The sequence below is a fragment of the Agrilus planipennis genome, unplaced genomic scaffold, assembly GCF_000699045.2.
Source record: "Agrilus planipennis isolate EAB-ADULT unplaced genomic scaffold, Apla_2.0 scaffold263, whole genome shotgun sequence".
Classification (NCBI taxonomy): Eukaryota; Metazoa; Arthropoda; class Insecta; order Coleoptera; family Buprestidae; genus Agrilus; species Agrilus planipennis.
The window spans coordinates 346,857-364,575 of record NW_020442449.1 but is presented as its reverse complement, the minus strand read 5'-3'; the positions used below and the strand labels follow the sequence as shown (position 1 = coordinate 364,575).

General features: G+C 37.8%; 1 protein-coding gene across 1 annotated transcript in view; it reads left to right on the top strand.

Annotated features, from left to right (window-relative positions):
* The first annotated feature begins 4,314 nt into the window (after window positions 1-4,314).
* LOC108740031 (sodium/hydrogen exchanger 10-like) overlaps window positions 4,315-17,719 on the top strand; it is a 33,293-nt gene continuing 19,888 nt past the window's right edge. The window contains exons 1-10 of the mRNA XM_025980486.1: window positions 4,315-4,477; window positions 5,523-5,755; window positions 6,802-7,089; window positions 13,339-13,588; window positions 13,653-13,894; window positions 14,092-14,340; window positions 14,830-15,018; window positions 15,390-15,564; window positions 16,046-16,368; window positions 16,464-16,716. Of these exons, the coding sequence (XP_025836271.1) occupies window positions 4,376-4,477; window positions 5,523-5,755; window positions 6,802-7,089; window positions 13,339-13,588; window positions 13,653-13,894; window positions 14,092-14,340; window positions 14,830-15,018; window positions 15,390-15,564; window positions 16,046-16,368; window positions 16,464-16,716 (2,304 nt within the window). The 5' untranslated portion in view covers window positions 4,315-4,375. The remainder of the gene's footprint in view (window positions 4,478-5,522; window positions 5,756-6,801; window positions 7,090-13,338; window positions 13,589-13,652; window positions 13,895-14,091; window positions 14,341-14,829; window positions 15,019-15,389; window positions 15,565-16,045; window positions 16,369-16,463; window positions 16,717-17,719) is intronic.

The following is a 17,719-nucleotide window of genomic DNA, read 5'->3' as shown; positions in this document are numbered from 1 at the left end:
GCGGCGACACAGATTTCTCTCTGTGAGAACATGGGGAACCCATACATCGAGCTTCGAGGATAATCCCAGGCCTTTCAAGTGGTCATAAACTGTTGAATTTGATAAATTTAACCTCAATCCGATCTCACGTGTTGTTATTCGCCGGTTCACATCAACTAATGCCTTTATCGCGTCTTTATCAGCTTCAACCGGCCTTCCCGAACGTGGTGCATCTTCGACATCAAAATTGCCGGATCGAAATTTAGCGAACCAGTTCTGGCACTGGCGTACTGTCAACACACCTTCTCCATACACATCAGTCAATTTCTTTCTGGCTTGAACAGCATTTTTACCCTTTCTGTAGTAAAACAGTAAGATATGTCGAAAATGCTGCTTATCGCTCTCCATATTTAAAAGGGCACCAACCAAAAACTACTGCGTACAATTAATTGGAATTTTTCACACACAAGCCTTGCTATATGAGCTCTCAAAGCATATAAAAATTATACGGCTTAAATGTGAAGTTGGGTGCAAAAAAATACAACTAAATCCTCTGTCGGGAGAAAACGAAATGACTTTCCGAACAACCCGATAGTATTAATCTAGATTTTCTGTGACAGCTGTTTCGATATGCTGTACCTTCTCCAAACTAATTTCAAACTGTAAAAATTATTAGTAAAGAAAATCGGCTGTTCTTTATTAATTTCTTTTGGTCATAGTTCTAGAAAGCGTTAACACATGTAGCGTTGTTTAAGTTAATTTGAGGCAAATAAAACCATCGAGTTTCGTTATTAGTCTCGAAATAATCAGAGGAAGTAAAGTAGCCCGTTTTCTTATAACGAACACCACATGGAAACGACATCTTCCGCTACTATTCGCAATCCATTTAGCAGTAAATTAGTCCTGATGGTTCACGTAGCCACAACACACCGAGGTTCCTTTACTCGATTGGTAGCAGCTTGAAACAAAACCAAACACGAACGTAACGGTTAAACTTCTAAGTACTGATTGAACTTTGTTAGTTACAAGAGGTCCTTGTCCTTTATAAAAACGTAATTGATTTATTATTACCGTTTTCTATTACCGCAAGCCGTTAAGTTAGTGTACCCACAAAAGGTCTCCGTTCTGCAGAACTAAACAGACTAAATGAGCCCCCCGGACGTTAGCTTTTTGATCATTCTGAACCTCTTCTTAAACTATAACATGTTCTTTTATGTTCTGTAAGTCTATCATTGAAATTACGTCTACTTTGCCTTATATAAATCGATAGTATAGTTAACTTAGAATCTCATGAACCTTACTAATGCTTTGCGCCGCCTGTTTATTGATTTCTACGATCTACATCCGCTCATGGGATTTTAAACCAGCTATTGGGATCCGTCAAATGGACATACACCATCTGGTGGCAAAATTTACAACTCGAATGAGGGAAAAATTTACATAGGAACTGTGCACGCAAATTGTAAAATTGTTTATTAAAATAATAAAACACGTTAAAAAAGTAAAAATTTATTTGATGATGGAGTCGACGAAGTTTTCTTCTAAAGTTAAATCAAATAAAAAGTTAATACGTTCAGTGAAAAGCTGCAATAGCCCTTCAAACATAGATCTTCACTCTTCACCTACATTAACTACTTTCCAATAAAAACTAATCGTTTTATATATGTAAAAAATATATTCGGAAAATTAGAGAAAAAAGTAAACTAATAGAAGCTTGGATGAAAGCAGTAGGTATCAAAGAAGTGAATTCCGGAATAAAAATTTGTTCACGTCATTTTAATGCACATGATTATATTTTATCAAGTATTTACCATCAGCCATAAACTTAATATTTAAAACTAGAATCATACTAAAATTATAAAGTGGGAAATTATTTATTCCTGTGTAATTGATTTAACACAATTCTAATGATACGATATAAGTATTTTGAGGTTAGAAACCTACCTGCTGCAATACAACAAAGTTGCAATAATGTGTTTGCAACGTTCTCTTAAATCGGCTTTGCACGTGCAAGTCATTGATATGATATTGCTTAAATCACCCAGAATCACCTCACCAATTATATAACGTGAATCACTTTTTAAATCCGAAGTTTGTAAAAAGTAGGCAGTAAACTTGACGGAATTTGAAGGCTAGCTTCCGGATTTGTTATTTCCGAATTTTATAATGTGATTGGCATTAAAAACACGCTCACCTTCAACGAAATTTCCTTTCCGAGGCTTTGTGTCAGCCCAATCACATATTGTGTCAATACTTATCATTTTATCGTAATTTAAAAACTTGGAAATTGCACGGTACACTATAGGAACTACGATAAATTTTCCCTAATCGGCGCCATGTTTTTAAGCTCCTCCCATTTGACGGATCCCAATAGTCGAAATTTAATTTTGTTTAATCACTTTCTTTGTGTTAAAAATTTTTTAAAAAATTAATTTTAGAGAAATTGTAAACAGATATGCAACACATCGTACACTTCAGCAAATGAAATTGCTGATACTAACTATGCAACACTACTTTGCACCGTGCTGACAGCAGTCATAATTTCTTTTATAGGTATATAATATTAGGTAGAAGAAGTGTTAGTTCTTTATAAAAACTTAATTGCTTTCGTCAAGCATTAAACCAAAAACTTACCTGCCGAAAATCAAATTAAAAATTGAACACCCTGTAGGAATTTCGTATATGTGACATTTCATTTAAGACAGCCGAGTTATAGGAGAATTTTACGTAAATAAAGCACGTTCTGGTGCAAGCACTCAACTTCGGGATGAATTTAAAGTTGTTTTTGAAACAGCTTTACTTTACTTTACTTTACTGTTAGAACTACCGCAGAAAAGGGAATGGAATCAGAAACAAGATGGTCGGAGGGTGGCGGCACTGAATACTACTTACATACATGTACATATAAACGTAATCTTCTTTTCAATAAAACTATTGCACATAAGGTACTTTCGCTGGTGCAGTTATTTTTGTTATTATTATGTAATATTTTTGTTTGTTATGAGAATATAATCTATCACGTTTCAGAAATAACAGAAATAGGCGCCATACAATCGAAAAACAAATTGTTCATTATGAAAGAATCACAATCATCCACCTCCAACATTATTGGACTTCAGAATTAATTTTGTAGAACCTTTTGGTGCTTTAGATTTTGTTATTGCATGAAAATTACAACTTATGAAATTACTTAGGTAAAATATTGTAGTGACCACGAGCGTGATTGTGTGCGATCGGGCATACGTGTGTGTGAGCGGCTTATCGATTCGCCGACTAGCCGCGGGCGCTTTTCTTCATGTGCGCCGTATCTGTACACGTGTGTGTCGCACCTGCGTTCCCGGAAGCAATTAAACCGTTCAAAGAAAACGAGACTTCTCTGGACGGCTGGAGAATGTTCCCGAAAGGAGGCAAGGGAGTATAAAAAGGAAGAGACGATCGCCGAAGAAGAACAGAAATAAATTGACCGTTGCAGAGGTGAGTCAAGAGTTAAATTGACAGTGATAGAAGTGAAATAAATAGAATAGTGATTTAGTAACAGTACTGTAAATAAATAGAGTAATTTATCGCCTAAGTTAGTTATAATTTAATAGTGTTTTTAAGTTCAATAATAATTAGTGTAAATAAATAGTTTTGTCGTTGAGAGTCTTAAAAGTTTAACTTGTTAAACCCACGAACATTACAATATCAAACAAAATAGCTAAATGTGTTTCAAAATATTTCTTTTAAAACAACTAATTGTCAATGTAATATTATTATAAAAACAATAAAGAGAAATATTTAAAATCAGAAATTATTGTAATTGAGCATATCTACATTGGACAAACTGGAAGAATTTTTAAAGATAAGATCACATAACACAAGCACGCGTTTTTAAGTAAAAATTTGAAATCTACTACATATCATTAAATTCGATAAGGATACCTTTAAAATTGTACATATTATTACCTATAGAAAATAAACAAAAGGACTATTAACCAAAAAATGTAATGTAATGCATTGTAATTAGTCGGTAAAATTTCGTTCATTGAAATTGATAACCTGTGTTCTGTCTATTCTGATATGATATTACAAGAAATACAGCCTTATCTATTCAAGTTTATTACGTAATATTGTTTTATTCGCTACCGCTAAAAAGTTGGACAGTTTGGTAACTCCTCCCGAGCACTGTCCCTTTTTAATTTAATAAGTTAGAGGTCCTCGTCCTTTATAAAAACGTAATTGATTTATTATTACCGTTTTCTATTACCGCAAGCCGTTAAGTTAGTGTACCCACAAAAGGTCTCCGTTCTGCAGAACTAAACAGACTAAATGAGCCCCNAAACGGTGTAGGTACAGTAAATATCTGTTTATTGAAAAAAAGTATTCTGAGTTAACGGCGTTCTAAAATCGTGTCAAAATGGTCCAGATCGAAGGGGCTTTAAAAGCTTCACCCCCAATTTTTGGCTACGTATGTACAATTATCCTTTGCCACGCTATCTGCTACCTGATTTTACACAAGGTAATTCGTAAAATATCTTAGTTAATTATCTTATGGTTAGTTGATGATCTATCCATGTAGTCTTTTTCTTAGTATAGTTGGGACGTTTAAAATTGGCATAGTCCGTAATAAAAGTGTTACATTTAGTTTTTTCTTTCAACTTACTAACTAGACTATAGAGCGGTTGCTGTCAGAATATCCACTTTTACTCACGACAGACGTTGTTGAGATCATCGACGTTTACTAATGGACATGCCTTAGCGGTCAGAATTGCGGTACAACGAAAGAAAGAGGTGGAATGAAGTTTCGGACAATATTCATCTCTCTCACGATAGTCCGTAAGCGTGTCATGAAAGAGATAGCACCAGTCCGAAACCATACGCCATCTCCCACACTTTTCGAGCCAAGAAATTATTATAACGACATACGGCTACGACACGTCCATTAATATATGTCAATGGTAGAGATTATCGTAAGCATAGAAAAGAGATGTCAAGTAGGAATTGCAGCGGGCGCTAATAAAAATAAAAGAATAGCATTACACCGATGGATGTGTAACAGGAAGAGATGCAGACTTGCAGAATTTTACCAACATTTTGCCAACATCGGACTTTAAAGAAAATTCAACATTCTCAGGGATTTAGGAAAGCTAAGATATAATTGCAAACAGGCAGTTATAAAGCCGACCCTGATCTTTTGCACACCTAAACAACGTCTAACCACTGCACCTTACTATTATTCGGTTATCTCTTTTCACTCAATGTGTACCATTCATGAAGAATTTCCACAGCAAATGACTACAATCCCAAGTGGAAGCCGGAAAGAAGATACGTCTACTCTCACAGATAATTTACTGGACGCTTTGCCAATTTTTATCGTCCCAACTATACACGACCTACCCTTAAAACATTTGATAAAAAATCCTGTGCATTCTAACCTTCAGAATGTCAAACAATCAAGAAAACCTTAACATCTCCTTTTGTGACGATTTTGGACTTAAGCTCCCGCTTGTTTACTTTTTGGAATATACTGTATAATATTTAATTTTATTAATGTCATTGTGTAGATCCGGTTGAGAGTGTTAAACAGGGTGGCGATGATACTTTCCGGCGTTGTCTTTGGAATACTCGGCAATTATTACAGATTTTTTGAGGAACAAAGTGACATTCTGGTCCACATGAACCCACGGGTTTTACTGGATATAATATACCCTTTTTATATATTTAGAATCACCATGGGTTGCGAAAATTATACTATCATGAGAGCCCTTTGGCAAATTCTACTAATTGGAATACTCGGGTATAAGTTTCATGTTTTTTAAGCAGTTAAGAAAGGCGAAGATAGCCACAAATTATTTTTGAAATGATTGAGATCTGTTCACGTCATTTTTGATTTTTATGTCGTGCCGATTAACTCCAAGAAAAATGTCATCATAGTAAGGTCGTCAGTCCTACGATTGGTTAGACACGCACTTCCACTCCTTCCTATCCTGAGCTAATTTTCGTATTTCCCTAAAACTACTAATCTTATCTAGGTCTACCTCTATTCCTCTTAATTCCTGTTTCTGCCTCTAATATGTCTCTTTATGCCTAGGAAGGTCAAGATCAACCTATCTCGCCTATTTCTGACTGACTTCCTATTATTTCTAGTATCTTTTCATTTCTAACTTTCTCTATCCACGATATCCTCATCATTCGCCTGTTACACCACCTTTCGAACGCTTCTAACCTTTTCTTTTCCGCCGCGCCCACTGTCCATGTTTCGCACCCGTACAATGCCGTGCCCAAACATACACCTTTAACAACCTTCTTCGAATTTTTTTTTCGCCTTTGCGCTATCCTCTGCTTTATATCCCTACTATTCCTTCCGTCCTCACTTATGTGACTTCCTATATACTAAAATCAGCCACTTTTAACAATCCGTACTTTTTGTTCCCTTACATACCAGTATTTTAGTTTCACTTTTATTTATTTTCATATAATACTGTTTTGTTAATACCGCCCCCATTTTATTTAAAGCTATCTCTAACTCCTCCTTGCTAGATGCTAATACTGCTATATCATCTACAAATCTAAGCATACTAATCTTTTGTTCCACTATATCCATCCCTACAGTTGTACCGTCTTTAATGATGCTGATTGCATCTTCCATCTATAGATTAAAAAGTAGTGGTAGTGTGCATCTTTGCTCAAAGTGGCAGAATAGATCTCTTTGATATCAATATCTTATTGCTAACTCTGCCTTACTAAGGATTGACTTTCGCGACGGTTTTTCGTCGTCTAGATTATACTGAGAACAAAGCTTAAACTGGCTTGATTGATCTTTTGCCTTGTTGATACTTTCAGATATTTAATGGTTTCAACGACGTTAGGATTTCTCGTAACGGCGGCCGTTTTTAACACAAACTTCCACTACTGCTTGGCCATTATATACGGACTGGTGTTAAACCAGAGCTTTACGTACGAAGTCATCGTCGTTTTATCAGAGAAAGTGGACGTGAAAATTGTAAATGTTCTTCTAGAAACCGAGGGCTTAATGACGAACATGGTCTGTTTAATACTTTTCGAACTACTACTGGGCCACTACTTGGGCTATATACAGAAATGGTTCCAGGCGCTGTTTGTGTTTTTACGGTAAATTACTAACGTTTGAGATTTATCGAATTTTAAATAAGTACCATACGGGAAAGGTCCCCATATTAGGGTCCACTACACCAATTTAGCATACTAGTTTCCCTATTTGAACCACAGGCACCTAAATTGGACCATTTCAACCAGAAGGGCCTAAATAAAATACGCGTACTTCGCGAATCACAAAAACTTGTCGAAGAACATGAGAATATAGCTAAGGATTAATTAAGAAAACAATTATCAACTAAGACTCTATTTTATTAATTTTAAACACATGAGGTCTGCGGACGAAATAAAAGCAGTACTGGGGATGAAAGATTATCTATGGGACATTGTTGCTGTCCCGCATTAGCCTAAGAAAACCATAGAAAACCCTGTAAGGCATGCCGGTCAGTAACTTGAAGTGTGGAATATGCTGTTTGTATATTGCTAAAATAGACGGAATTGACCCGGCGTCCTCCCGAATGCCAAGCAACGGTCTAAACCCTAGGCCATGCCGCTCGGTGGCTTATTAGAAAAAAAAAATTTAGGTGTTTAATTCCCACCAGCCAGTAATGCTGGTGGGCGGGCAGTCCCTCCGGACTATGTCGGAAGGTAGGGCGGAAGGCCCTCTTCAGCCTGCTTTCAGGAATTGTGGGAATGGGTGGGTGGTGGTTCGGGTGAGAAAGATGAAACGGACAAAATGAAGACAGAAGAGAATGAACGATTATCTGTGGAATATGACTACCTCAGCATTTGCCTAAGTGATCCAAGGAAACCATAGAAAAACTTGGATCAAGGCAGGACGGACCCGGAATCGAACCGGCGTCCTCCCGAATGCTAGGCAATGGTCTAAACCTCTAGGCCACGCCGCTCGGTGGCTTATTAGGGATTTTAAGAGTATTTATAGTAGGAAAATGTTGGTCAAAAGAGAAACAATATTCAAGATAGAAAAAGACCGACAATAAGGGTTGAAGCCGCGAGTTTACAGAAATACATAGAATTGAAGAAGTTGAACACTACATAATTTGAGGTAAGGTAATAAAGGGAAAAACCAGCTATTGGTAAGGTGTGCATGCAGGAACGGCTGAAGTTGGATTTCTAGGTCAAGGTGATTAGGGACAAAAGAATAGAGGTAGAAAAGAAATAAGGAGTTCAAATCTATATTGAAGAAATAGTTTATATNGATTTAACGAAAAGTATGAAGAATATTTTGGGTCTGGAAATACTTTTGGTGAAATTAGTGTTATTACGCGCCGTCCATATAATTGTTCCCTTTACGCAGAAACTTTGGTCCAGTCGTACCTTCTTACAAATGACGTATTAAAACACGCGTTCCAAGAATCATCAGATCCAATTGAAGGGTAATTCATGCCATTCTTAACTTTTTCGTCACAAAGTGTAACGCCTGAGTAGTGTGTTTCGGCCGATTCTGTTCCAAAACGAGACGAGCGGATGTAATCACACGTGGTAATAAAAGGGTGTCCCGATCCTCCCGGCAGCAATATTACTAAATAGAATCAACATCAGCACAATTCACCAATTCACCCCCAAATCATACAGTATCGTAAAATTCGAAAATATACTAGGCGACAGCACCAATTGCTAAACTACCGTCACTTCGTTCTAGTAAAAAATTGCTTCATAAAGCAAGGTGGCCATATTCACCTGTAGAGTTGGCATGCAGTACATTCAGCAACTGTGCTCGCAACGCGTATATTTCCTGATTTTACGTTGACGCACAAAATATTGGTAGATTGCGCTGGTGTTAAGTACATTTAGTATCACTAGGGATACACTGCTATATAAACCTCTGTTTAAATGATGCTGCAGCGTCAGCAACATATCTCATACTTGCTCCTCTTGTAATATTGTATCTGTTTGTACAGTTTAAAAGCGAAAATGTGGAAAATGATAGCAACACGTCTAGCCACGACGATCCTATTGGAACTCCCAAACTATTCGTCCAAAATTACTGCAAACATTCGTTACATTTTAGACAGGTCTTTCGTGCCAGATCTGTCACACTTCAAAGTTTTCTCTGTTACCGAATCAATCGAGGATTTAATATTGATAGAAGGAATTGTAATGGACTACAACACCAGAGAAATTTATCTGGCACCGACGTACATACCTAGGTAGCAAAAACAAAAAATCAAGGAAATTTCTCTCATGAAATATTTTTGCGATAAATCTAAAACTCTTGAACTAGTAATCATTTCCTCTAATCTGACCCTTACATCACAATTTATTTAATCTATATACATAATACGTATGCTTCACAGGACAGTTCAAAAATTGGTTTTACCAACCGATGAAAGGATGAATTTCCAAACTAAATTAGAAACAAAAATATTAATATTGCCAAGCAAGGACATCGAAGAAGCAGATTTGATGGAATTGATAGAACACGCTTCTGAAATTGTAAATTATTTTTGCATAATAATCGACGATTGTAATAATCGAAGCAAAAATGCTGATTTTAGAATCGAACTGATAGTTTCCTCCAACTCGCCAAGGATAGACGTAGACGTAAGAGACGTCAGAGAAGAACGATATTCATTATAAACAAACGTCATACAGAAGCCCTCAATGCTAAAAAATCAAAATCCTCCGGCCATTCCGATGAAAGCAGTGGGGTAATTGTTTCAATCAGTTACAACGTATAGCTTATATTTTCTGGAAGCTGTAGTATTTTAAAAACGCTTGCCAAGGGCCTTAGATTATATTCTTGGTCCATAATTTATGAAGAATTAGTTTATTGACTTATGAGAACTAATTAGTAATTGTATGGCACTTAGCACACGCACAGATCAATTAAATTCCATTCGAGATCTAATCGACTTACGTTACTTGATGTTGAATTTGTAACATGGCAACTTTTATATTTATTTCGCATTAATTGTATTTTATTCAATGTTAAAACTTGTCGAATTATAGATTCAATATCAAAGGACGTAAATCTATTATATCCAGTATGCTACAACGTCCAGGGATGTTGCCATTACCGATAAATGTACTAGTGTAAAAGTGTCAAGTTACGTACAAGCATTGTAAGCAATAAATTCAACATCAAAGAGTGCCACTCAATTACGAGGGCGGTTCAATAAGTACCCGTGTTAGAAATGAAGACACCTTTTTTTTTAAAATTGCTTTTTTATTTTTCAACATGGTCCCCTCTTAGAAAGATACACTTCTCCCAACGACCCTGCCATTTTTTTTACCCCTCCAAAAAATAAGATTTGTCGAACTCTCCAAAATCCCCCCTGTCTCGGCGATGACTTCCTCGTTTGAGCTAAATTTCTTTCTCGCTAGTCATTTCTTCATGGTAGGGAACAAGATGAAGTCACAGGGAGTCAAATCGGGGTGTGCGGCAGCAAATTCATAACGTAATTCATGCATTTTGGCGGCAACAACTCCTGATGTGCCGGTGCGTTATCGTGTTGAAAACGCACCTTCTTTTTCATCAAATGCGTCCGTGTCTCCTTCAATTTTTTGTCGAAATGGTCCAATAACTCACTGTAGTATTGTCCAGTGATCGTTCTTCCTTTTTTAAAAAAATCCGTGAAATGATTTCCTCGGTAAGAATGTTTGCCAGACTTCCTGGTCGCTCCTATCAAAAACGGATCTTTGCCCACGTTTAAATTCGTTGAAGCAATATGTAACTGTGGTCGTTGATGGCGAAATATCTCCATAAACAGTATCCAACATTGTTTTCATCTCCTCGCATTTCTTCCCATCCAAAAACAAAAAGCGAGTTACCGAACGATACTGCTCTCTTTTCATCTTAGCGAAAATAACGAAACACGTCTCAGTCAAATGGCTGCTAAATCCAAACTAACCTATCAATCAGTCTGAAATTCGTTTTGGCGTGGTTCGATAGATGGCAGCACACGATGACAACACCAATTTCCCTCAGGAACGTCCTCTGTCTTCAAACACAGGTACTTATTGAACCGCCCTCGTACATCGTCGATTCAGTTGAACAAGTTGATACCTCAACACAAGATTGTGCATGTACCTAATGTGTATTTTGTCGATCCATATTTAGATAATTTTTAATTTTGTATTAAAAGTACCCAATTATTTACAATATCAAAGCTAGTTAAAAAAGTTGTACACAACACATTGTACTTTCGTTTAACGCTATTTCTCTTTTGCATTTCCAGATAGTAGTTGGTGCAATTTGTCTGTTGCCACGCTCCCACTTCATTCAGTATATCTTAACGGTATATTCTGCACTATTAAATATGTTATATTTGTAATTTACTTCATTTGTGAAATCCGCATGCTCTGGGTTCTAAGCGCGAATAATATTGGCAACAATATGCAATTTACCTGTTTCAGAATAAGCGAGGAATCAGTTAGCTCCTTCATTACAAATGAATGCGAATATTCACATTGGCTCGTCAATCTCATAAAGCACTCCTGAATTACCACCGTATTCACGTATTATTTTACGTATATCGGCTTCAATAAATAACGATGGAACAGCATTTCGAGCCCCACCTGTAGGAAATTATTCGACTGCTGTGGTTAATTAATGCATCGGACTATTTAATGACCGGGAAAAGCTGGAACGAAACAGTATTACGTGGAGATGGAAAGCAGAAACGGCAGCAAAATTAATAGTCTGCCAACTGTATCTACGCCATCACTTTGACGCATCGATACTTGAAAACAACCCCCTTAATATAAACAAACTTGATTCTCTAGTGCAATCAAACCTGAAAATTTGAATTATTCACGGACTGATCAAAGAGCGCATCAACATTTATTTTGTTAGCAGTACCAACATCTCTGTTTGCATACCTCTCACTAAAATATAAAAGAATCGTACGCTGCTGTTTAAAATGTACTTAATTGCAGTTGAAGTACTGAACATGAAAGACACTGTATCATCTGTATGATGCGTGCAGACTCGGAAAACAACCATTGACTATATTTTGTGGTCAGTTCGGGGAATGGAGCATAAAAGCTCGAAATGCAACATTTGTACGGATATTGGACGCGTGTAAACAACCAAACCTAAAAACTCGTGACGGACAAGACTAAAGCGTACAAAAGTTGCATCTCGATATTAGGTCGCAATCAGACGTTTGATGCTAGAATTGATCAAAAAGTACGTCCATGGGCCTTTTTCGGACTTTGTGCTCTAGATATTTTGTATACGGACACTAACAGTAACTATAGCTGTATAACTGGGAACATAGGATAAAGAATACAAATAAAACCGTTTTCTAACTGTTCGGGTGGGTTTAGCCTTGTAAGGGCTCGTATCGGGTAATATCCCGCTTCTATTAGTAGTACAGAATAAAGGACACAACAAAAACTAATTAGCGGTGCTATTAGTTATTGAGATAAAAACGTATAGACGTTTAATTTGTTTTGAATTTTGTGTNTGATAGAACACGCTTCTGAAATTGTAAATTATTTTTGCATAATAATCGACGATTGTAATAATCGAAGCAAAAATGCTGATTTTAGAATCGAACTGATAGTTTCCTGCAACTCGCTAAGGATAGACGTAGGCGTAAGAGACGTCAGAGAAGAACAATATTCATCATAAACAAACGTCATACAGAAGCCCTCAATGCTAAAAAATCAAAATCCTCCGGCCATTCCGATGAAAGCAGTGAGGTAATTGTCATCAAAGAGTGCCACTCAATTACGAGGGCGGTTCAATAAGTAGCCGTGTTAGAAATGAAGACACCTTTTTTTAAAATTTGTTTTTTCATTTTTCAACATAGTCCCCTTTTAGAAAGATACACTTCTCCGAACGACCCTGCCATTTTTTTTACCCCTCCAAAAAACAAGATTTGTCGAACTCTCCAAAATCCTCCCTGTCTCGGCGATGACTTCCTCGGTTGAGCTAAATTTCTTTCTCGCTAGTCATTGTTTCATGGTAGGGAACAAGATGAAGTCGCAGGGGGTTAAATCGAGTGAGTACGGGGTGTGTGGCAGCAAATTCACAACGTAAATCATGCATTTTGGCGGCAACAACCCTGCCGGTGCGTTATCGTGTTGAAAACGCACCCTCCGTTTCGTCAAATGCGTCCGTGTCTCCTTCAATTTTTTGTCACTGTAGTATTGTCCATTGATCGTTCTTCCTTTTCCAAAAAAATCCGCAAAACGATTTCCTCGGTAACAACGTTTGCCAGGCTTCCTGGTCGCTCCTATCAAAAACGGNTAAGAAAAAATATATATACCTACAAAATATTTAAAAAAAACCAAAAGACTCATCTCGCCACATGTTCATATTTTGTCTTTTAGTTTAACTGCAGGAGGATTGATAGCAGGAGTTGTCATGTCCTACATATCGGTCATGTTGATCAAGGGAAGCATCCACGATCCGGCCCAGTTAATGTTGGTGATACTTTTGTGTATGTGGTCCAGTTATGGATTCCCAGAAATGCTAGCGCTTCAAGGGATCGTAAGTTGTGCAGTTGTAGGAGTAGTCCTGGGAATGTACAGGACAATGTTTCGAACCCGCGTTGACCGCTTTATTCAAGTGTTTTCTCTGGTACGGTATCAATATTCATTGATCACATTAATCGATGTCTAAAATGGTGTCTCGTTTTTTACAGATTCCCACTTACGTAATCCAAAACGTTAGTGCCTTTACACTGGGAGTGTTACTGGCTCAAGACATCGCCATTAACATAAGTTTCCGTATGGTTTTACTTGTGTTCGTAGTATATCTCATTTTGTACCTTTTCCGACTGTTAGCTCTATTTTTGCTATCACCAGTTCTAAGCCGCATCGGATTCGGTTTGACTCTTAAGGAATGCTTAGTACTTGTTTGGGGAAGTACCCGAGGATTGTATAGGTTCGTTATCATCTTAATATTTTTTCATTCATTTCATTCAACATGTCTATCTAACGCCATCTGTAGATTTTTTGTTAACATACAACTAGTATCTTATATCAACAGATGATGGCGCTCGTTATCTGTCTGCCATTATTTAATAATCCAGTTTGGTACGTAAAATAAACTTTTCATTTCGAATACTGCTAATCTTTCAGTTTCATCTTTGCACTGATGCTAATACGGGAAAATGAAGAAAATTTGAAAATAATAGGACAACATTTACTGTTCGTGAACACCGGTGTAATGATGTTGTCAATGGTTATTAACGCGACCACATTCTCCGCAATACTTCGCATGTTTGGAATAGGCGAGATTTCGACATCACGAAAAAACAACATGGCCTCATGCCTGAAACGTCTGGAATACAAACGGACTCGTTGTATAACAACCCTAAAATACGACAGGTTAGACCATTCAAAGAAAACTGATTGTCTGTCGTTACAGTTTCCTTTCTTGCCATAACATGAAGCAGCTTATGTGTTTAGATTTTCTTTTATAACGTACCTACAATAAAACTTACCAAACACGGGATTGACTGTTTCGTCATGAATCATATCCCTTATCAAATATCTACTCATCAAAATAGTCAAAATTTCAGAATGGGACCTACCCCAACCTGTAGTGTTTAGGCTTTCACGGTCAGCGTACATTAATACAGCGGTTTCTTGCGAGCTGTGTTGCCATGATTGAGGGAGTTTTGATGTTCCAAAGGCATCTTCAGTGACTGAATGGTCATTACTGAAGATGTCGTCAGCAAATAACGGCGAGACGTCTGAAACATCAAAACTTCATGGACCACGTCAAAACACCCAAGAAGAACTATCACGTCTACCCCAACCTTTTTCATAGCTTTTAGTCTAGGATCTAGCTCAAAAACTACGTCCTATTATTAGATTTCTGGCGGATGCAAAATGGCCGCTGGTATGCGAAGCTACAACCCTCAAACACCCTTACAAAGGTAAAACATCAGTAGAGAATGACGATGATGATCTATTTCTCGCAAATCGGATTCTGGTTTGTCCCTCATGTCATAAAGACGTTCTTTCTGAGCCAACCAGAAAAGAAATGAACGAAATGATAAGGTAATGAAGGTACTTTAAAAAACACCAAATCATTTCCTAAAACTTTGCTCGAATCTCAGAATCCAATTGTAAGAAAAATAATTATACTAATAACAACAATAAAGCACCCACACGACGTATAACGGAAAGGCCTCTTCAATTTTATACAGTATATTTAGCAATTTTGACAAAATAGAGTTCTGTAGAGGTAAAGTAAATTAATAAAACACTCAAACCTAAAATTCTTCAGTGACATAGTCTCTAGCTAAAGACAACAATTTGGATTCTGAAACGGACTAAAGCATTCTATAACCTCGCGGTCAATTTCACTCTATCTATCTGATATGATCCACGAAGTAGGTCTATACGTTTCTTATCGAAAAACCTTACAGAGAGGCCCACAGGCGAATTTTGAAAGGACAATCAGTTTCCTTCGCAAGACAGCACGAGAATGGACTGTTATCTAAGCTTGGCTTTAGAATTTTAAAGAATACCATCGAAACAGCCCTAGAAACTAAAGACAATATGGTCGAATTGAATGATCTTCTTCAAATGCTGCACATTAAGGTAAAACGTTCTTACACTCTTTAACTTTTATGTTGTTGGGTTAGAAATTTCAAGATTTTGAAAATACGAGATTTCAATCAGACTAAAACGAATGTTGGGGTGGTAATATTCCACAGACAAACCTTCACCTATCTTCTACCTTCATTTCGCCCACCTCATTCGTCTCTCCTCAATCACTATCCACTCATACAGACAATTTGAAAGAGTCCTTCCCCTTTACTGGGTGGTGGTGGTTGGAGTGAGATAGATAAGACGGACGAAATGAAAACAAGGCAGAAGACGAGTGAATTATTATCAGTGGAATAAGTATTATTACTTCCCAAGCATTTGCCTAAATGATTCATGGAAACCGCGAAGAACCTGGATTGGGTCAGAAGGACCCGGAATCAAACCTGCCTCACAAACCCGTTTCGGTGGTATTGGAAAACGGCACCGAGGATTCGTTAGCCTATGCGCATTCATCCCGATTTCTATTTTGCAGACAAGTCACACTCTTGCAAGAATTATAATGAGGTATTCAAAAATTGTTACAAGAAAGGAAGAAAAACGCCATCGATACAAGTGCAGGCTCGTCTGCCACATGATCATGAACCACTGGGCTTTTTGGCTTTTTATAACGTTGGTGATCACGGTAAATTGTGTTCTAGCCATTATAAACCTAACGCAGAGTGACAATCGAGATTTATTTTGGTCCTCGACATATTGTAATATGGCGTTCTATATTATCTACCTTATCGAATTCTTCATCAAAGTATTCGGATTGGCCTATACAACTTTTCTGGAGGGACTGCAGAACTATTTCAAGTAAGATAGTCACAACTTATATCATTTAGTGGGATTTCCTCCGTATTACCATTCAAAGTCTGCCTTCTTCAATCAATCACTTTTTATTTAAACAGGAACATATGGAACGTTTTTGATTTTGTAATTCTATTATCGTGCACTGCTGATGTGACTCTGGCAATATACGTTTTGGCTCATGACAAGGAACACCCAAATTTTTTATGGAAATTAATGACAATCATGAAATTCATTCAGCTTATGCGAATACTTCGAATGTTTGAACTATTTAAACTTCTGATTTGGAAACTAACCCATTTAATGAGCGAGCGGTCCGATAAAAGACTCATGTTATCGTACGAAATAGGAAAGGTAAAATTATTTTGACAAAATGGTGAAAGTTTTTAGTGAACTATTACCGTCCTGATTCAGGTTTAAAGGCCTTTGCCGGTTGGAGTTGCATCGTAATATTTCGTTAGCACAAGTGGCGAACTTCTTCCTAGGTCCTTCCATCTTCGATGCTGGATGTGGACTTGCGATTTCTCAAAATACATAAAAAAACTTTGACGTGTTTCATTCCCGCCAGTTAGTAATGCTGTTGGGCGGGTAGTCCCTGTGGACTACGCAGGAAGGTAGGGTGGAAGACCCTGTTCAGCTGTCTTTCAGGAGTCGTTAGAATAGGTGGGTGGTGGCTCGAGTGAGAAAGATGAGACGGACGAAATGAAGACAGGAGAATGAATAGTACAGGGTTTGTTCGGAAAATAATAGGACTGAGTCGATTTAAAAAAATTTATTGAGCCAATCGTTACAATTCTTTAAACACTTTCAAAATAGGCTCCTTCCGCGTCTATGCAGCGCTGCCAGCGCGATTTCCAAGCATTGAAGGCGTCACGGAAGGCATTCCCCGGAATAGCCTTAAGAGCCGCGGTGCATGTTGCTTGGATCCCCTCTGTCGTCTCAAAATGCTTGCCTTTCATCGGCCTTTTCAGGCGAGTAAACAATAAAAAGTCCGGGGGGTCACATCTGAGCTGTAGGTCGGCTGCGGAAGCGTTGGGATGCCGGCCTCGGTCAGGTAGCTGTCCACAAGAAAGGCGGTGTGAGCCGGGGCGTTGTCGTGGTGCAACTTCCAGTCGGCTGCGATGTCTTGTCGGACACGATTGACCCTTCGTTTGAGTCTCTTGAGCACTTCCACGTGAAACTTGGCGTTGACGATTTGTCCAGGAGGAACAAATTCATGGTGGACGATGCCTTTCATGTCAAAAAAGACAATGAGCATCGTTTTCACTTTGGATTTGCTCATTCTTCCCTTTTTTGGGCGAGGAGACGCCGGCGTGTGCCACTCGGAAGATTGCCTCTTTGTCTCGGGATCATACTC